General features: G+C 51.0%; 10 protein-coding genes across 10 annotated transcripts; 9 read left to right on the top strand and 1 right to left on the bottom strand.

Moving 5' to 3' along the window:
• Positions 1 to 795: 795 nt before the first annotated feature.
• SFH1 (Chromatin structure remodeling complex protein sfh1) lies at positions 796 to 2,705 on the top strand (the record flags this gene model as incomplete). Its single annotated transcript, XM_064871042.1, has 2 exons — positions 796 to 2,547; positions 2,601 to 2,705. 2 exons carry the CDS (start codon positions 796 to 798, stop codon positions 2,703 to 2,705), a joined length of 1,857 nt encoding a protein of 618 aa, XP_064733495.1.
• A 577-nt stretch (positions 2,706 to 3,282) lies between these two features.
• Positions 3,283 to 4,444, top strand: SEC13 (GTPase-activating protein S13; the record flags this gene model as incomplete). Its single annotated transcript, XM_064871043.1, has 4 exons — positions 3,283 to 3,285; positions 3,358 to 3,396; positions 3,465 to 3,611; positions 3,689 to 4,444. 4 exons carry the CDS (start codon positions 3,283 to 3,285, stop codon positions 4,442 to 4,444), a joined length of 945 nt encoding a protein of 314 aa, XP_064733496.1.
• Positions 4,445 to 5,489: 1,045 nt separating this feature from the next.
• PMZ80_002612 (uncharacterized protein) lies at positions 5,490 to 7,254 on the top strand (the record flags this gene model as incomplete). Its single annotated transcript, XM_064871044.1, has 3 exons — positions 5,490 to 5,528; positions 5,614 to 5,876; positions 5,931 to 7,254. The coding sequence occupies 3 exons, from the start codon at positions 5,490 to 5,492 to the stop codon at positions 7,252 to 7,254; spliced, it is 1,626 nt and encodes a 541-aa protein (XP_064733497.1).
• Positions 7,255 to 7,866: 612 nt separating this feature from the next.
• On the top strand, positions 7,867 to 9,835 carry PMZ80_002613 (uncharacterized protein; the record flags this gene model as incomplete). Its single annotated transcript, XM_064871045.1, has 2 exons — positions 7,867 to 8,885; positions 8,929 to 9,835. 2 exons carry the CDS (start codon positions 7,867 to 7,869, stop codon positions 9,833 to 9,835), a joined length of 1,926 nt encoding a protein of 641 aa, XP_064733498.1.
• Positions 9,836 to 10,203: 368 nt separating this feature from the next.
• On the top strand, positions 10,204 to 11,203 carry PMZ80_002614 (uncharacterized protein; the record flags this gene model as incomplete). The annotated part of the gene is made up of 3 exons (XM_064871046.1): positions 10,204 to 10,274; positions 10,327 to 10,808; positions 10,893 to 11,203. 3 exons carry the CDS (start codon positions 10,204 to 10,206, stop codon positions 11,201 to 11,203), a joined length of 864 nt encoding a protein of 287 aa, XP_064733499.1.
• A 371-nt stretch (positions 11,204 to 11,574) lies between these two features.
• Positions 11,575 to 12,381, top strand: PMZ80_002615 (uncharacterized protein; the record flags this gene model as incomplete). Its single annotated transcript, XM_064871047.1, has 1 exon — positions 11,575 to 12,381. The coding sequence occupies one exon, from the start codon at positions 11,575 to 11,577 to the stop codon at positions 12,379 to 12,381; it is 807 nt and encodes a 268-aa protein (XP_064733500.1).
• A 291-nt stretch (positions 12,382 to 12,672) lies between these two features.
• PMZ80_002616 (uncharacterized protein) lies at positions 12,673 to 13,889 on the bottom strand (the record flags this gene model as incomplete). The annotated part of the gene is made up of 4 exons (XM_064871048.1): positions 12,673 to 12,906; positions 12,959 to 13,149; positions 13,311 to 13,793; positions 13,838 to 13,889. The coding sequence occupies 4 exons, from the start codon at positions 13,887 to 13,889 to the stop codon at positions 12,673 to 12,675; spliced, it is 960 nt and encodes a 319-aa protein (XP_064733501.1).
• Positions 13,890 to 14,541: 652 nt separating this feature from the next.
• Positions 14,542 to 15,954, top strand: PMZ80_002617 (uncharacterized protein; the record flags this gene model as incomplete). Its single annotated transcript, XM_064871049.1, has 1 exon — positions 14,542 to 15,954. One exon carries the CDS (start codon positions 14,542 to 14,544, stop codon positions 15,952 to 15,954), a length of 1,413 nt encoding a protein of 470 aa, XP_064733502.1.
• Positions 15,955 to 16,867: 913 nt separating this feature from the next.
• Positions 16,868 to 17,519, top strand: PMZ80_002618 (uncharacterized protein; the record flags this gene model as incomplete). Its single annotated transcript, XM_064871050.1, has 2 exons — positions 16,868 to 17,104; positions 17,157 to 17,519. The coding sequence occupies 2 exons, from the start codon at positions 16,868 to 16,870 to the stop codon at positions 17,517 to 17,519; spliced, it is 600 nt and encodes a 199-aa protein (XP_064733503.1).
• Positions 17,520 to 18,304: 785 nt separating this feature from the next.
• PMZ80_002619 (uncharacterized protein) lies at positions 18,305 to 20,081 on the top strand (the record flags this gene model as incomplete). The annotated part of the gene is made up of 2 exons (XM_064871051.1): positions 18,305 to 19,578; positions 19,754 to 20,081. 2 exons carry the CDS (start codon positions 18,305 to 18,307, stop codon positions 20,079 to 20,081), a joined length of 1,602 nt encoding a protein of 533 aa, XP_064733504.1.
• Between the last annotated feature and the right edge of the window lie 43 nt (positions 20,082 to 20,124).

Below are 20,124 nucleotides of genomic sequence, written 5' to 3' on the forward strand. Positions count from 1 at the left end.
TGATCTGACCTCAGATAGCCTAACTTTCACTCAATTTGACGTTTTGACACCATTTCAGCACGTTGTAGCGACTTCATGCTGTCTCCTGCATGCACCTCAACTTTGCCCATTGCATAGTATCTGCGGCTGCCGACGTCTTGCACAGTATTGATCCATGTAAATTTTGCGTTGTCTTGATGTACATGTAGTAAAATGTGAGTAGCCTCGAGAAGGGCGGGGGGTGGTCAAGAGTTCTTTGAGCTTCTACGGAAAGGGAAGCGAAACTATATTCCGATGGACCGTGCCGCAGCCAATGATCGCAAACCGGTGATCCTATGTAAGCTTGGCGGACTTGTAAAGGTCTTGGCCCGAAGGTCATGGTGTTTAAAAATTATCGGTGGCGGCACGAAAGTGATCAATACTCGTGTTATGTGCATCTGTGTAGAGCCGAGATGTTCGTGACGTCTATCATCACGCTTAGACGATACATCAGTGAAGTGAAGTGATGCGATGCTAATGGTCGAACTGTATGTTACAGGCTGTCACTACGGCTGTACGAGAGCTCATTAGCGCATAGTGACTTCACGCTAGTACTCTAGGAGGAATGCGAGGGCGATCATCATCTTCGCGTCGCGCGGAGTACCTTCGTAAGTTTACTCGGTTCAAAGCGCAAGAACGGCACCATAGCAATTACTTTGCCTCGATTTTCGCAGTCCCCGTGTGATGGAACGTCGGTCGCTGTATCGATCACGTAGACAAAACCTGTGATTCATGTCACATTTTGTTGCGCTCGCCTAGAATTCTCATTCCGCCAAAATGGCACGAGTCGCAACACAGCCAGCGCAGGCATTTCAGTCGTCGTATGCCCCTCGGTTGCGGCAGTACAACAACTCGCTCGCTGCACCAGTCCTCGTTACCCAAGCAATCCCTGCTGCTGGTCGCACCACAAAACGAGGAACAACAGTCATCAATTATGCTGACGATGCCTACGACGACGATGACTTCGACGATAGTGAAGGCCCGGGACGGCGACCTACAGGTCTGCGTTCGCTAAGAAGGGAGGATTCGGAGAGAAAGGAGCCGCAGATCGATAAGTTAGGAAAAGAGATATATGAGCCGACAAATGTTCAGTCAATATTCCGACAATGGATAGCGGATGGCCTCCGGCAGAGGAGACCGCCAACGGTTCAGGGTGCCCATGCTCAGGCACAGTTCCCTCTGACAATGATACCTATACGGATCGAGTACGAGATACAGCCGCATCAGCAAGATACACCTTTTCCGGTACCACCGAGACAAGTCGAAAACAGTAGCATTTTAGCGCATCCCGCCTACAGGAGGCCAGAACCGTCGCCGGGCTACAAGATCAGAGATATTTTTACATGGAATCTGCACGAGACCTTGTTTACTCCTGAGGACTTTGCCATCGCATTTGTGCAGGACCTCGATTTGCCGAATCCAAATGCTGCAGTTGCAGATATTTCGAAACAGATACGGACACAATTGGAGGAATATGCTGGTGTCGCATTACATCCTCTATTTCACGCTTCGTCGAAGCCTCAAGAGGTAGCTGCAAGAACAGCGGGGAACTCGTTGGCGCAGAAGGTGATACAAAATGGTCAGTCTCGATCAGCTGCCGGCACACCCCGGCCCACATCAGGATATGGTACGCCGGCAAGAGAGAGCGCGACGCCTAGGGTCAGTACACCGGCTCCAGATACGCCCCAGCCTCTCCATATATCGAATGGCGCGCAAGTTACTGCTGAAGCCACGCCAATGCCCGCTGAGGAGGCTACGGAACGAGAACCGGAAGATGTATTTCTGAATTTGGACGACACATACCGATGCATCATTACTTTGTCAGTATACCACGCTTCTCGCCTGTACCAAGACAAATTCGAGTGGTCATTACTCCACCCACCAGGGGCCGCTGAAGCCTTTGCTAAGCAGACTTGCGCTGATATGGGACTGAACGGAGAATGGGTCCTGGCCATTACGCACGCCATCTATGAAGCAGTGCTGAAGCTGAAGAAAGAAAGCTGCGAGGGCGGAAACATGACCGTAGGAGGTGTGTGGGGTCAAGGCGACATTGACAACCAGTCCATAAGACCAGACGCAGGAGCAGGTTGGCGGTACGATGAAGCAGATTTTGGCCAAGGATGGGAGCCAAGGCTTGAAGCATTGAGCAAGGAGGATATCGAGAAGCGCGAATACGACCGAGAAAGACAGTTACGGCGGCAGCGTAGAGACATGTCACGCTTCACGAGTACTGCTGGTATGACGCCAACAGCACGAGAGCAGGAGGCACAATTGCGTGGAAGCTATTTCGAGCCGATAGGCGGCGAAGACACGCCGTTGATGGGACGAGGCGAGAGGAACAGAAAGAAGAGAAAGCTGAGAAGTCCTTCGCCTAGCAACAAGCCTACACCTGAGCCGACTGATGCAGGTTGGGGTGGTGAGGTCAAGCCTTTTGTCCAAGAGATGGATAGGCTGAACTGGAGATGCACACATTGTCTCATCTGGGGAAGTGCAGTTTGGGCTGTGAGGAGTGGGCCGAAGGGACCGAGGGTGAGTCGGCACATCATCGAGCCAGAAAGAAACATTGCTAACTATGCTTGCAGACACTTTGTAACAACTGTGGTTTGCTCTACGAGCGAGACAAGGAGCTACCGGCTTGGAGTAAGGATTTGCACAAGAATAGGCCGAAAATGCCGATGAATCGGTAGGACGATTCAGCATGGGCCATGGATCCGTTGGTTGGCTGTGTAACAACAAGATCTCGCATTTACTGGCAGCGCGGCGTTTCTTAGAAACTGCGCTAGTTCTCTATGAGGTGCTGGGTGGCATACCTAGGTATTGGGTTGAGGAGAGCAAAGTTCGGTCCTTCGAACTGGCTCTGCCTTGTTGCGCCAAACGACAATTTGTTGGTTATAACCAGATATCAATGTCTTATCAGCGCCTTCAGCCGGAACATTGCTTACCTTTGTTCCCTGTCCTTGTCATTTTTATCAGACAGTAGATTTTGTAATCGATACAGCAAGACTTGGTTCAATACCGTCGCGCTACAATAGAACTGCTAAGGGCAAGCCACTACAGTAGCCCCTTGATAAGATAAGATCTGGTAGATCTCTTGGCTGCGCTCATTGGCGTGAGCTGACCCCAGAGTGCAAGTGCGCATTTCTGGCAAGAACGACTGAAGCCAGATTGTTGTAACCAGTTTGCGCCAACTCATCTCATGATCTAAACTCAACTCCGAACTGTCCTTCTACTTGTCCAGTATCTCCGTGCGCACCACAATCCATCATGGTACGTTACAAGTGGCTATTTCGCCCATGCGGGACCTTAGGGAGGGTCGACACGTGCTAACGCCCTTGCTAGGCTCAAGTTATTTCGAATTCTGGTCACGATGATATGATTGTAAGTTGTCCACCAGTGTTGCAGAGACTTCGCGAGAGTCTGCAAACATATACTAACCTGTTCCACAGCACGATGCTGTCCTCGACTACTACGGCCGCCGACTAGCGACCTGCTCTTCAGACAAGACGATCAAGATATTTGAGGTGGACGGGGACCAACACAGACTACAAGAGACTCTAAAAGGACATGAGGGCGCGGTCTGGTGCGTGTCATGGGTATGTTTGAGCAAGCACAGGTTTCGTGGTCTTGCGGTCTTGCGCTCTGTGGCCGTGGTATACTGACGACCTTGCAGGCTCATCCTAAGTTTGGCACTTTACTAGCCTCTTCCTCATACGATGGCAGAGTACATATCTACCGCGAATCACCTTCGACATTGCCCTCCACGCCCGCAACATGGTCACAAGTCTTCGCCTCAACGCTACACACCGCATCCGTAAACATGGTATCATGGGCACCGCCTGATCTCGGCTGCTTGCTCGCATGTGCATCATCCGACGGTCAAGTCAGCGTACTCGAATTCAGAGACAACCAGTGGGGACACACAATCTTCCAAGCCCACGGCATGGGCGTCAATGCTGTTAGTTGGGCGCCGAGCGGTGGATTACCTGGTGCCATCGCCAGAAAAGCAGGATCAGATGGACAGACAGGCGGAGTGAGGAGGTTTGTAACGGGTGGAAGCGACAACGAGGTCAAGGTCTGGCAGTGGGACGGGCAGCAAAGCACATACACGCAGATGCTGAGTCTGCCGGACGGTCACACGGACTGGGTCAGAGATGTCGCGTGGTCGCCTACGCTGCTCTCGAAAACCTACATCGCCTCGGCATCACAAGACAAGTCAGTCAAGATATGGACCAGCACAAATCCGGGAGATATCTCGAGTTGGCAGCTGGCTACGACATTGAGGGACTTTGGAGATGCGGTTCTGTGGAGGGTGAGCTGGTCATTGAGTGGAAATGTCCTTGCTGTGTCGGGGTCGGATGGGAAGGTCAGCCTGTGGAAGGAGAACCTGAAGGGCACTTGGGAGTGCGTCAGGGAGATTACTGAGTGAATTGATTGCGGTAGCAGAGACGTACAAGCATAACAAGACCATGGGTACTAGCGACGCGGAGCTGCGAATCAGACCCGAAGCCTAGCATGGCTGGCGTCCGGTGACGAAGCTGCTGAGTTGTGTCACTGACTAAGTACAAGAGATGGTGCTCAGAAGGGCCAATTCAATCTGAGGGCGCGAAAGTACATGGAAAAAGTCGGTACACGAGCTCCTTCGATAAGAGGACAACGGCCACATCAGAAGCCGCGCCTTGCCTCTCCATAGTGGACAAGCAGAACCATTGTAAGCTATGGTCGCTTTTCAGCCACTATGTAGCAAGACTGGTGAGAGCATCGTTGAGCTCGAGAATCCACTTCTCCGGCCTTGGCGAATGATCATCAACCTTGAAGCCTTTCTACACGATGGCCCTTTCTCATCTCCATCCGACTTACCAACCTTAATGATCTTTATTACGTCGTGACATCGCTGATAATGCACCTATAATTTGCCGTTTCATGTTGTCCCAGTTCATGAAATAGAGCACTTTTGTAGGGACATGATGCCTGCCAAGGCGTCGAGAATCTGCAGCAAGCTCACGACCACGCCAGGTTCGAGAAGAGGCCGCTTGGGGTGCGGTCATTCATCTGCAAGATAACCACCACTGCCAGAATCTACCTTCCGCCCGCTGACAGTCCCACCTACTATTGTTACCTTACGTTGCAACAGTCTTCTCACATAAGATCTTCACGCTCATTGGTTGCGTATGATGTCTAAGAATTTGGAATCGTTCAGATGCAGTGAGGCTCAGAACGAGCATGCTTTACAAGAACCGCGAGCTTTGGCACTCCTGCAACGAAACTTAGACTCTGGCTGCCAGATATGTAGCCTGCTAGTCAATGCTCTGAGGAGGTTCCATGGCCAATGGATTGCAGATCAAGCAGAAACGCTTCGTGTCTCCCGCTTCAGATCAATCAGTCGAAGCCTGACTGTGCTTCTGCACTTGGACAAATGCGCAAATATTCCTGAACGCTACGAACGTGATGCTGCAAGCCACATTCGGGCAGTGATGACTGAGATTGTGTTCAAGCCCAACGGGACAAGACCGGTAAGCTTTGATTATCCTACCTCTGGATCGAGCTGTTGCTCATGAATGTCGTTCTGTATTCCGTTGTTGACACTCTCTTCACAAGGTCGATCTTGTTGACAACGTGAAGCTTCGCACCAATCCATTGGGTGGCGGATATGAGAAACTCGATATTCGAGCTGGTCGCGGTCTCCCTGACCATCCGCGTCAGAATATCGAACTCATGCATGACTGGATCATGGACTGCACTCACAATCACCCACAATGTCAGAAGAAGGGCGATGTCTTACTGCCGAAACGTGTAATCGCAGTTGGGACAAAAGAGGAACCTTCAGTCTACCTCTATGAGAGCGATAATGAACGTGCAGAGTATGTGGCGCTAAGCCATCGATGGGGTGCGGATCGGCTCCTGACAACAACTAGAGATACGATAGAGGAACGCAAGAAACGAATTGAATGGTCATATCTGTCAAAAACGTTTCAAGAGAGCATCGCGCTCACAAGATTATTGGGACTAAGGTACCTATGGATCGACTCACTGTGCATCATACAGGATGACACCGAGGACTGGCAGATAGAATCTTCGAAGATGGCGTCCATATATGAGGGGGCATATGTCACTATCGCTGCGAACAACACATCCGGCGGACTGCTAGATGGCAATGAGCTCAGACCCACGCGTACCGTGAATATACAAACCCAATCACCCAATGGGCACACCGTTGATCTTCTTCTACGCTCACCGATCCAGCATGAAAACTTCTACGCAGCTTCTCTGGAAGGTGGTATGGCCTCAGAGGAAGACTACCCTTTGCTACAGCGAGCATGGTGCTTCCAGGAACGATTACTAGCTACCAGAGTCCTCCAATTCACCGACACTGAAGTCGTCTTCGAGTGCAAGGCGGGTCAGGACTGTGAATGTGGAAGTATCAATCATGCAATCGGCAATCCAATCAAGTCATTCTTTGGCAGACTTCTTGCAGATGATTTTCAGCCAGTAGGCGTGGCCGAAGACATTTGGGAGGCCTGGACTACGATACTAAGACCATACATCACGAAAGACCTGACAGTATCAACAGATATCTTACCAGCTTTGGCCGGGGTAGCAGCCCGGATGCAGCGCCGTGAGCTTGGTCAGTATATTGCTGGCCTATGGCAAAAGGAGCTGCCCATCAGTCTGTTCTGGTTTGCTGATATTCTAGACGTGAAGCACCCGTCAGTACAGACCGCACCAACGTTCTCCTGGGCCGCACTGGCTGGTACGACCAAGGTCAAGGAACTTACATGGCCATACATGGAGAGTCACGACGACAGCAAGCAGACTTTCAAGATCACTGACTTCAAGTGCTCGGTCAGTGGGCTTAATCCGTACGGCACGGTCGCATCTGCGTCTGTGGAGTTACACGGCTTTACAACGATGGTCAAATTAAAAGCTGGCAGAAGAGTAAGAGGTCGAAACGGTCTGCTGAAGTCTGCGGCACGGGAAGAGCCTGTCATGGTCTTTATGGATACCTGTCCAGCAACGACATTGGACATTGATGGCACATTCACCTGCTTTTTCGGCTTTACCTGGTCAGAGGACGACTTTTCTACACGGCCTCCGGGCATACGCCATTGTGTGTCGGCTTTGCTGCTAAGGCCATCCAGCGAACCTAATGTCTACGAACGTGTCGGGTGCATCCCTCAGCTGAATAACAATCCATGCTGGTTGGATGATGCAGAGGAGAGGAACGTCACCATCATTTGATTCTCCAGTATTGAATGGTGTTGAAGTACCACAAGAGCCTACCACATAACAACGAACAGCTCTGTGCGAGGAACAAATCACGATCCGGGAGATCCAGTGCGATATTGCGTCCGACTGAGCGCTATAAGCACAATGTTGGGACCTAGCACAGCTCCTTCGACGACTGTGTAGCGGCTGTAGTTAAAAGCAGCACGAGTGAGTGAAACTTTTTTCAGGCAGTTCAGGCGCAAGAGGTAGCTCGGAACCGACTTCCCTAGAAGTAAAGCCCTGTGAGGGCCACAAGCCTATAACAGCCCCCGGACAAGAGCGACGCTGATCCGTCGGTCCTCTCCGTACCCCATATCTAGCAACTGTAGGCTGTGTCGCCAAGCTAATAACTTGGCTCGATAATTACCGATTGCAGTCTGTCTGGATCTTTCATGCTGGCAGCTAGAAGGCGCAAAGCTGTACACGAAATCAGCCTTACAGCATGACTGCGCGCATGGCTAGCTGTCGCAATGGTCTTGAATCGATGTTCTTTCGCATTGCTTCAGATTCAGCGCTCCAATGCTGGCACCACAATGCATACGTTGATATGTCATCCCTTGCTCCACGAGAGTCACTCCTATAGTCATGGCTGATGCTATCGCCGACCAGAGCAGCGCTTATGGCCCCACCACCATCTCAGACCACGCACATGTAGTGGTCGGCAACAAGTACAATGGGCTTGGGGACACATATCAGATCAACCAGGCGACCATTTTCGTGACAGAAAGCCCACAGTACGCTTACCACACCACGTCGCGGGGCGTGAAACGAAGATATGCAGATGTTGCTGCCGAAGACGACCGAGACTTCCAACCCTATAGCCTTGCTGATGAAACTGAGGACCCAGCAAAAGCATGCATAGGCTACAAGAACAAAAAGGTCAAACTACTCAACAATGGGTGCAGGTTCTGCCAGCGAGTGCTGAACGCTGTTACAGTGCCGCAGCGGACTTCCGCATCGGCACCCCAGATCTCGTCGACAGTCGCCGACGATGACTATGAAATGGCAGATGCACAACTTGTGTCCAATGATGAAACATCACACGCGCACACAGACACACGCAGGCCCTTCACGGAACGCAGCCGAAAGCTGATTGAGCTTGCAGTGCCGGCGGCTATGGTCTCATTTCTAGCGTGTCGCAGTACAAACATCGAAGCAATACTGAATCTCGCTCGCCAGCTCAGGGAAGACGCCTTATTTCCAGTCACCACCGCTATCCTGGCCAGCTGGCTCACTGCGATTCTTTCTCGAAGCACGATAAGCCGAAGCATCAGCGAGCTCACAAGTGATTGTGTATGGCTTGAAGATGTCTATCGAACAAGGCGCAAGCTGCCGCTAGCGTACTTTGCCTACGAAGAGACTCTTCAAGCATTCTTTAGCGCTCACTACAAGGGATCGACCGCTGAAACTCTCGTCGCAGATGGACAATTCAATCTGATGCTGAAAACGAGGAACGGACAACCGCGCTCTCTAGCAGAGTTATGTACGAGCAAGATTCCAATAGACTCGAGCCTTTTCATGGCAGTCCTCTACCGTGTGGGCTCGCCGAATTGCCTCGAGTGCCTGAACAAGCTCAAATTCTGTAAGTCTGGTTCCTATGCCTGGTAAGTAATCCATCGAGGATAGCGACTCGACTAACAACCATAGTACATACCGTCGTCGAGAATATCGGATTCGCTACAACCACAATGCTGTGCCCAAGAAGCCAAACACTGCCATCTTTTTGTTACCGTCGTCGAGAACACCAGACCTCGTTGCGCTAACGACCGGACTTGGAGGTTTCTTGAATGTTGACCTGGGCATGCGTCGTAGGGTTTGTCCGAAGCGTAAGGCGAACAATCTGCCTGTTCTGTCAGCGCTAGGTGCACACAGTCCACATCATCACTGGCAGTCCGCGCCCATGCGAACATCGTACCAATCGGCGGCTTGCCAAGTTTCCGTCAGGCTGGAGCCTTGTACCTTTACTGAGAGCGGACCCTTCTCTCCAATACTTATCGATGACAAGGCTATCTCATCACCGACATTAGTGAAGCCAGAATGGCATAACCCAGATGACCTACGGCACGATCAGTCGTTCGAACACGCTGCACCACCACCTATCACTAGGCACCAGCAGTATTATCAACAGCAGCATGCGAGCAGCTACTTACCCCAGCAATCAATTCGCTTTCCTATGTTCGAGGACATTGCACATGGCTCGCAGAACATGCTTGGGCAACCGTCTTTTGGGACGATGTGGAACCGGTATGACTCGAATTACGCAGGTCCTTTTCTGAACAGCTATGCTGTTGACAGCACGCTTCGACCATTTGACGCGATGTCTAGCATCAGTGGTGGTAACTTTGTCAACCACATGCGGACAACTCAGCACTACAGCGAGCCTTTGCCCAGGCACTACACTACTCCAGACAACTATGCACAGACGAGGCACCCGCCCGATAGGAGGCCTCCGAGCGAATTCAATGGCCAGCTGTCAAGAGTGTCACTTCGCTACGATTCCAGCTATGTCAATTTTCAACAGCGGCCACTTTCGATGTTTTCGGGGCACGTATAGCATTCCTGCAACCAAGACCCCGGCTATCTTGCAGCCGTCAGATGAGGCAATACTTCAGGATGACCCGTCCTTGATTTCAATTCAGCATTCTCGCTTCAAATAACTCCCAATGTTGCCACAACTAGGATCTTACTAGGTGACGACGATCAGCTCACAGTTGCACCATGTACCGTTTCAGGTTGTCAACCCTGTGCACGGCAACATCACACTTGAGACACTTGCCTTGTTGTTCGATAAGACCCGTCGAATGCCCCTTTCATTGATGTCGGCAACAGTCCTTCCAATATCACAGAATGCGATGCTCTACAGTCACGTAAGAATGAACTTCATGTCTGCGTCACCGCATCAGTACTTGCCGACTTTCTACAATGGCCCCACCAACCTCAGATCGGCGTCATTACACCGTACAACGATCAGAAAGAGCTCTACCTACGGCTTCGTAATGGGATGAAAGCTCAAGGCGTCGACGTAAGCAGGTTAACGATAAACAGCGTTGACGAGTCCCAAGGCCGCGACTTCGATATCGGTGTACTAGACCTGACAGTTTATGAACGACTTGTGTTCATGGAGGGTCCATTCGGTTTGTTCGTCGCGCTCTCGCGCTTCAAGCATGGTCTCGTTGTATTAGGCTCGAAACATCAAATCACTCACGCCAAAGGTCGAGATCAATACGTCAGCGTCTTTCTTTCTCAATCCCCGAAGACTGTCACATATCATTTCGACGTTCCAACCGACGCGAGCCTGCTCTCTGGCCTTGATTGGTTCGCACCCAGCTTCCTTGCGGGACAACAGCCCCTCATCCTCCTCCCACTGACAATTCCTTGCGACACTGCAGTTAAGATTGGTCAGGGCAAAATATCAGCGACGGCCAGCGGCGTCGCAGGCACAACTGTTCGTCACAAGAAATTCCGTGACATTGATACTGCAGCCACCAGCTCTGAGTGGGTTGCCACTCCTGCTGCAGCCGCTAACAGTGGATAGAATGATTCTCCTGCGCCTGCACCTCCATCTACACACGCGAATATTAGCACTGACTAGGGTACGGCTCCTACTGCAGCCGCGAACGATACATGGGACGAATTCTCTGCGCCTGTACCTGCCGAAACCGAAAACCTTACGGACGACGAAGATCCACCTTCAGACCAAGAAATCAACGTTCCTACGGCCGACACAGCTGCCAATACCATCAAGCAACTTCACAAGAAGAGAGACGATCGTAAGGCTGCTAGAGCAGCTCGCCTAGAAGAACAGTCAGAAAGAACTGAAGGCTTCCAGCAGGACGAGATTCAATCGGCAGAAGAGTATGTACAAGAGGAAACAAACCTTGGTGAAGGGCTACGACAGGAAGATGCAGATTTCGAGCAATGAGGTTGTGATTACGTCTATCAATTCCTTGCTATCATTATTATTACCAGCGACAACAACAACAACGGAATATTGCTCTTGCCGCGCCAGTTAATACAGTGCTCTTACCTGCTGTTGCTGCGGTGCTCTTGCCAACCAGTCGATGCGGTGCTCTTGCCTGCTCTTGATAAAAATTACATCAAATACGAGCTCTTCGTCCTGCATCTTCTCTTCCTCTTCTCTTCCACCACAGCAACACTCGACAGTGCTCGCCGTCGTTGCCGGAACTTCTTGGTCAGCTTCTTGGTAACTTCTTGGTCTGCATTATACTCTACTTGTTTCAGCTTTTCAGCCTACCACTCAAAGGTCAAGTTACCAGCCGTTGACTCATAGCCATGGAACTATACATCGATGTCTCCAGTGAGAAACAGATCTGTACTGTTATTCAAGACCGTCTTCCCTTCCTCTTGGCCAACGATAAACAAGCCTCTGAAGCTATGAAGATGTTTCACGAGAAACGTTCTCCAGATTGGTTCCTCGGTGTTCAAACAAAGGTTCACCCTGACGTCCCAGAGATATTATCTGGTACCAAGCCTACCGTCCAATGGTTCAAGGACCTGCCTTCACCCACAGATATCGGCCAAAAAGTTATGGACGGAAGCCATGTTCTATACTGCGTGGTACTTGAGCATCCTGACGCTACTGCCCAAGCCTCGGACGAACTTAGTCAAGAGCTAGAAACCTCTACTATACACAAACCACGCATTTGTCTTGGCTCGGCCACTTCCGACTACGGAGCTTGGTACAGATCCATAGCCTACTACGACGATGACTTCTCCAACCAGCAAGGAAGTCCTTTCTACGTGAAGGAGAGTCTCGAACAAGGTTGGAAGGTCGTCCATGTCGGCATTCTACTTCTTGTTCCGTTCACACAGGTCCCACCTACCGAATATGCCCCTCCGCAAGAACTGTCTCTGGCCGAGATTAGAGGATGGGTTCAAACCCTTGAGGGTTTCTTCCATTTCTTCTTGTGGACATTCAGAGCCAACCCAAACTTCTCCATAAATGACCTCAGGGCCTTCTGTCCTCGGACTGAGCTCGAACGGGACGGTCTCAACACTCACAGTTCTCTGAAAGAAGCTGCCAACGAGGGAGATGTTTGTGGACCTGCAGAGGATATCAAATGCGTCTTGGAGTTGTGAACTGGATAGAGCCTCGGCGACTGCCTTCTCAGTTGATCGAATATTTGCTTGAGCTTGATACCAGGTTATATCCTTGCGGTCTTGCAGCTAGCAGATTTCGCTAGACAGGCTTGATACATGAAACTCTACATTTTCTGTTGAGCAACAATCTATGAACAACGGTATGCTAGTCTGACGAGCATAGGGTCACTCGCTTGGCAATGTCAACTCTCGCCAATTGCTTGTGCTTTTCCACTGATCGTGTTTTGCTGCTGCAGAGTTGCACCGCGCTCCTGACAAGCGTGTGACCATCTACACTTTACCCCAGCCTGGCTTCTCGACCGCGGCGTTCATCCCCTTCCATGCTTCCATAGGATTCAGAATGAACAGTCCCTTCGCATCAGTGCCTGTTCCTGGTGGCTGATTACCATACATGGGCACGTCCCTAACATCACCATTAATAACCTCGATCAAGCTGCCACCCCTGATGGGTACTAGTTCTCCTTTCGCATTGGCGACTTGATCCTCGGTGCAGATCTTGTACATCTGTAAGTCCGTATCAGTGATCCATTCAATCTACACGGAGAGGCTAACTCACCACCTGCGCAACCTCCTCTGGCGTGGTCCATTCACCCTGTTCCTTCTCGTCCTCACCGACACACATCCTTCGCTTATCATCATGCTCAAGCCAGAGCGGCGTCCTCACAACACGCGGCGCAACACCGGCAACCCGGACATGTCTTGTCTCCTCGATTTCGGCCATTGAGTAGATGAAGCCTCTCAATCCCCCTACGCACATATATCAGTAAATCTGTAACATCGGAGTAGCATGCTTGCTATCACGCCAGGAGTTTCCAAGCGGACCACATTGTGCAATGTGTCCCTGACACTGGAGCGTCAGGAGAGGCTTGTGGCTGGTGAATCTCGACGGATTGTTGAGGCAAGCTTACACTTGGTGGTGCTGTAGATCGCAACGGGCGTGAAATTGCCCTCGCCAGCGATACTCGAGATATGAACCACAGTCTTCAGGTCATCCTTCGACGCAGGCTTACTAGAACTCAAGAAATGAGAAATTGCGAGCTGCGTTGCCCGAATCGAGTGCACGAGATTGACATCGATGCTTAGAAACCTGTCACCATGGATATCATCGCGCGATGCCTCGCTGCCGGGTGGATTCCAGAAGCCTGAGAAGGGGGGCTCAAAGATGCCAGCGCCGGGACAGACAATGTCGAAGGTGCCGAATTCTGTTTCGGCGGTCTTGAATAGGGTGTAGAGGTTATCCCAGGAGGCAACGTTGGTCTTGTGGAAGAGGGCTTTGGGATTTCCGGTGTGTTCTTTGATTAGTTCTTCGGCTTCGGGGCGGAGTGTCAGGTCACCGATGACTACGTTGCAGCCGTTCTGGAGGAGGATTCGAACGAATTCGAGGTTGATGCCTGAGGCTTTGAGTATTGATGGGAACGATGTGCTTGGGACTTACCACTTCCACCGCCTGTGACGATGGCTGACTTCCCTTTGACTGAGCGAGGCATGCTTGAGGCTATATGAAAGGGATCTCTTGGAGGTGTGGAAGATGAAGAATGGTAGAAATGGCAGGACTGGTAGTAATCAGATGCACAAAGATCAGGTGGTTCACGGACAAGACAGCCTGGGCGATTGATTGGAGGCCTCACCCTGTGTGTAGTACTTGCGTCTTTCGCGTTTCTATACACAGTAACCAAGACAACCCCTCGCATTTATAGATGCCGCTAGAGTTTAGTTCACCCCCTGGAACATCACCAGTTCCGGTTGCTTGGTTGCTTCGGCATGTAGCTCGAGCCGTGGCAGACGCCGGCTGAAAGCGCTCGTCCGGCACACCAGCACAGGCAGTTGCGACGTCAATCTCGATGCCTCGGCCCTGCTCTGAGGTAATCCCCAACTTTGTACTTGCCTGTTGGCCCAACTTTTGTGGGGTTGCAGTTTGTTGTACCGAATTTGAGGCAACAACATGCAGGTTGTATCACGTGATAAAAAGCAGCATTAAACCCCTTTCGGTATAGCATCCGCTCAATGCTTCACTTTCTTGTATCTCCGGCGGGAACGACAAGAATAAAGACCAAGCCTCTCCCCCGATGAGGAGGGCTTAGAAGTGTTGAATAGGGGCATCCTTGACGGAGACATCGTATTCGAACCGGTCAACCGACCATGACAGCCAAGGTTGTGGCCCGAGCAGCCTCGACGCTCACCAAAGAAGCTGGAGACATCAGCAGCGTCTTTCCTTCATTGTCGGGAAAATTGCCGCCGTGGCTTCCTGCAAGATACAGTGATCTTAAAAAGAATCTCATTCAGGGCAAAGAAGATGCCGTTACACAATCGTGGCATAGGCTACTGTCAAGCCTAAGAAGAGAAATTGCTGAAGTGGGAGAGAAGGGCAACAAGGTCGTGGCAGATGTTGATTTTGAGGATGTCGCCAACGGCACCGTGCCACCGTCATTCCTCGACTCGATACGTCACAGAGGCGTTGGCATTGTCCGCAACGTCCTGCCTCGGGCATATGCTCTGGAGCTCAAGCAGAAAGCCTTAGAGTACATTGAGGCCAACAAGTCTCGTATCAGAGCCTTCCCTCCTGACAACCCAACAGTATACGAGCTGTATTGGTCACCGTCGCAAACACTTGCTCGAGGACACCCGAACACGCTCAAGACGCAGTCTTTCCTAACCACGCTCTGGCACAGCTCAGATCCACAATCTGAGCTTTCCACCACATACCCCTTGGCATATGCAGATCGTCTGAGGATCAGGCAGCCAGGCGACGCCAAATTTGCCCTTGGGCCCCACACCGACGGAGGAAGTCTTGAGCGCTGGGAGGATCCGACATACTCGAAAGTGTATCAGAAGATCCTTGATGGTCGTTGGGAAGAGTACGATCCATATGACGCGCGATATCGGATCGACGCTAACATGGATCTATACAATGGCGCCGGGGCTTGCTCAATGTTCCGGCTCTTTCAAGGTTGGCTAGGCATGAGCTCGACTGGGCCGGGAGAAGGCACATTACGTGTCTGCCCACTTCTGCATCGTGCGTCCGCGTACCAGATCTTGCGACCATTCTTCAACATCAGCACCAACGAGCTTGATCTCGAGTCTCCGGAATTCCCGGGGTCCGTACAAGCTGCTTGTCAGGAGTACAACACTGAAACACACCCACATCTGGAGCTGCAGGGTACCATGGTCTCCATACCAAAGGTTGAGCCAGGTGATTATGTGGCTTGGCATTGCGACACCATGCATGCTGTTGATGCAGAGCATCGCGGCAAGACTGACAGCTCGGTCCTGTACATACCAGCTTGCGCCATCACGCGGTCAAACGTCGAGTTCTTGAAGAGGCAGCGCGACTTAGCAAGCAGGTGGAGCCCGCCGCCTGACTTTCCGGGTGCTGGAGGCGATGGAGAGAAGGAGTTCCATGGCAAGGTCGATTGGTCAAGCGACTTCATTTCTCCTGCAGCAAAACGAGCCATGGGGTTTGCTGGTCAAGGCGGCTTCGAGGTCATGCCTCATATGAGTGTCGGCGAGCGGAACATCATACAGGAGAGTAACCGGCTCCTGTTTGGCATGTAGGCAAATGCAGTTCGTGGCTGTTCTTCAAGGTATGCTATGAGCGGGCGCTTTCTTAAGGCGTCGGAATATCACGTCAGATCTCGTTGTGCTTTGAACATTTCTGCATAGCAAGTAGAGTACGACGGCACAGAAGCTTAAGTAGGGGTATCAACCGACGCGTCTTGAGCGTGACTGCATAGATAGCTCTAAAGCGTCGCCGTAGCTGCCCCTACCCAAATTGTCGCGCACCACTTGATCTTTCCTTTCCTGGGTGTGCTATCCTAACAGTCACAGAGAGGGCGCTTGATGTTTCGAAACGCCGCTGCTGAAAGAGATGCTTTGAGCACGAGATGAATTTATACTGACGACACATTCACATATCTTGCTAGAATCACTACGCAGTAGTGCTTCACAACTGATCTTCTATCTTGATCAGCACGGGTTTTCTGCACGCGACTGAGTCAAGTTGTTAGCTCTATCGGACACGACCACCAGCGACGACCAGTCCAAACGTGTCGCAGCGCTGCGCTTCCCTCTCACAAGTTCGAAGCTCTGTACCACCTGTGCACCATACAGTATTCCTGTATTATGCATGCCGTCGTCATCGATCGATCATGATGTGGAGAATATCGATCCGCGGCCCGGACGCTTGAGCTTGTAACAGCACGCCAATTCGTGCACTCTCGAATCATGTCCTCTTATATGGTAATCTGCATCCTGAATGTACGCCAACCGCCGGCAGCATCGACAACGGTAGGTTCATAAGGTTTACTTACGAGCGTCAGTGCCATGGCTCGCCGCAGGACCAGCTACCAGGAAATCTGAGCATCAGTTTTCGACACTACCCATGTCCTGGTCCGCTCCGTTTTCCACTGTTCTCGAGTTGTTCAAACCGTCCCACAACCGTACAGAGTACTCCAATTGAAAGCTCAGCATGCCCGAATCAATTTCCGAAGCAATCGGTGCCGACCATGACAATTTCGACGTCTACTACGAGAACATCAAGAATGCCAAAGACGATGGTGCCAAAGTAAGATGGCGCAACCAACTTACTTGGATAATCGCAAGGCATGCTATCAGCGAGGAACTCACATGGTATCCGGCCATGGAAAAACACCTCGGCGAGGAAGGTGTCAGGCTATCGAAGACTGACAAGGAACAACACATGGGGGTTAGTCTCCGTCTATCATGGACAAATCTGCTATACTAACATATTCACCCAGGTCAAGAGATATCTGAATGAGCTCCAAGATATGAGTCCCGCAGATCCAAAATTCATGCCGTTGCTCGATACCTTGATGGACATTCTGCACCACCATATCGAGCACGAGAAGAATGAAGACATGCCGCGTCTTGAAGGTCTTCTATCGCGAGAGGAAAGCGAAGCACTCGCACGGCAATTCCAAAGGACCAAGAACATTGTGCCTACACGAAGCCACCCAAGCGCGCCAACGTCGTATGTGTTCGAAAATTTGGCTGCTCTGATGGCAGCGCCAATCGACCGTTTCCGTGATCTGATCATGAGAGATTTCCCTGATGAGCATGACAAGCGAGAAGCTCGAGAGCAAGCTCAATCTAAGTTGTGATGAGACTTCCTAGACATCATGTTCGTGTCTCGATATCGTTTGTGGACGTCGGTTTCCAACTTCGTTGCTCAACATTGTCGATCAGCAATGAGGCTGTGGTGATGAAGCTCCTGCCAAGCTAAGATTCTAGCTAACGAAGAGGTCTATGTATACAAGTCACCAAGTAAGAAAACCAACAGGTGCGAATTGGGAAGGTGTCGAGATGGATGCAGAGCTTCAGGACTTTTACATGGCATCAGAACGAAGTGCTGGTGCTTTCCTGCGGGCCTGCAACGGCATTCAAAGTTGCACAATCTTATTTGAGTTTCTGAGCTCAAATCAAACGAATTCTGAACCACTTCTGAACATGCTTTCTACCACTAACGTGCTCCCGTTGTTCGAACTGCTGATGTCCTGCTGACCACAAAGTTATGCGATAAATGCCTACAGTAAGAACTAACATGCAATACCGTTTGATGAGCTGAACCGGACAAGTACTGATCGTGTACACAGATAGTTTTCTCAGTCGTCCGTAATAGAACCTATACGGTGAGGCTTAGTTACCACGTCTACAGCCCCAGAACTCATTGACCCTTGATATCTTGGCAATCGCGGAAGTCCTCAGCCATGTGCCGTGCTCTCGTGCTCTCGTGCTCTCTTTGTCCTCTGACCGCTCGAGCTCACAAGACAACAAACGATATCCTTATGCGACGATAATACAATAGCTTGTAGGGTCAGTTTTATACCAGCATGAGCACAACATAGTAACCACTTTTGCGACGAGTTTTGTGGCCTCCGCGATCGCAATGCCGTCCTCCGTCCTATCAGCAGAAAATGACCACCCATCAAGACCCTCGACCGCTCGCAGGCGTCCTCGAACACCGATCAAGGGAAAAGAACTAGGCGTGGTAGGACAGGCATCATGGATCAGCAGTGTTATCAACCTGGTCAACACGATCGTCGGCGCAGGCGTGCTTGCGATGCCGCAGGCTATGTCGCATATGGGAATGCTGCTGGGGACAATAGTCATACTGTGGGCTGGTTTGACCGCCGGATTTGGTCTATACCTGCAGACGCGATGCGCCGCGTACCTTGAGCGAGGATCCGCCAGCTTCTTTGCGCTCAGCCAGATCACATACCCGAATGCTGCGGTAATATTTGACGCGGCAATTGCGATCAAGTGTTTCGGTGTAGGAGTCAGCTATCTTATCATTTTGGGGGATCTCATGCCAGGTGTGGTTCTTGGATTCGCGGACGAGAGCCAGGTAGTACCTTTTTTGACCGACAGAAGATTTTGGATCACAGCATTCATGTTGGTGGTGATCCCGTTGTCTTTCCTTCGACGACTGGATTCGCTGAAGTACACCTCAGTTATTGCGCTGATATCCATCGGCTATCTAGTCATACTCGTGGTCTATCATTTCGGAGCGGGAGACACCATAGATCACTATACAACGCCTCTGCGAGTCATCAAGTGGGCCGGCCCAGTCGAAACATTGGCCAGCTTCCCTGTCATCGTGTTTGCATACACATGCCACCAAAATATGTTCAGCATCCTCAACGAAATCCAGGACAACTCACACTTTCGGACGACTAGTGTCATTGGCGCAAGTATTGGATCTGCAGCAGCAATTTACCTGCTCGTAGCATTTACTGGGTACATTTCCTTCGGTAACGATATCGGAGGAAACATCGTGGCGCAATACGCACCGTCAGTCAGTGCGACTATCGGACGTGCAGCTATCGTCATCCTGGTCATGTTCTCCTATCCACTCCAAGTTCACCCCTGTCGAGCCAGCGTGGACGCTGTTCTGAAGTGGCGTCCGAAGGGAAAGCTATTTAGCCAGTTTCGCAATGTTCTTGCGAGGCACAACATCAGCCCGCCAGATGCCAGCCCACCGCGATACGAGCCACTTCTTGCACCACCGTCGGTCACACCGAGGAAAAGCGACATGTCAGATACACGATTTGCGGCTATCACGACTGTTATCATTGTTTTGTCATATATTGTTGCGATGACGGTCTCAAGCCTCTCAGCAGTACTCGCTTATGTGGGTAGTACAGGAAGTACAAGTATAAGGTGAGTTTCTCCTGAACCACCCATCACAGGTCGATCAAGCGATAAGCACCACCTGAGCATCGATGTCCGCATCACATAGTCTAATGCGTTTCTGTTCGGCTGCTAGAGTCCCATATGTTCAGAAACCTCACCATGCCCCTTTACCTGGTACAGGTTCACTAACATGAGTATGTAGCTTTATCTTACCGGGCCTGTTCTATTACAAGATATCAGCGCCAGATTCGCCTCATCACCAACGGCTGTTGAAGGAAGAGGACGATTTCGACGTAGATTCAGACGACGACGAACCATTACCGCGCAGAAGAGGATCAGTCGAGCAAGACCACGAGGACGAAGGTCTGCTAGGCAGCTCGTTCCTTAGCACAGTGTCAAATTCGTTACGGAGAAGCAGGACGTGGAAGAGGAAAATGCTCAGGCGGCTGTCCTTGGCACTTGCGATCTACGGATTCGTGGTCATGATTACTTGTTTGATAACGAATACCTTCTTTTTAGCGGCGCATTAAGATAGGGCGATCTATACAGCGAAAGCGTCTTGGTCAGCGATAC

Source organism: Knufia obscura (assembly GCF_036327395.1).
Source record: "Knufia obscura strain CCFEE 5817 isolate CBS 148926 chromosome Unknown scaffold_2, whole genome shotgun sequence".
Classification (NCBI taxonomy): Eukaryota; Fungi; Ascomycota; class Eurotiomycetes; order Chaetothyriales; family Trichomeriaceae; genus Knufia; species Knufia obscura.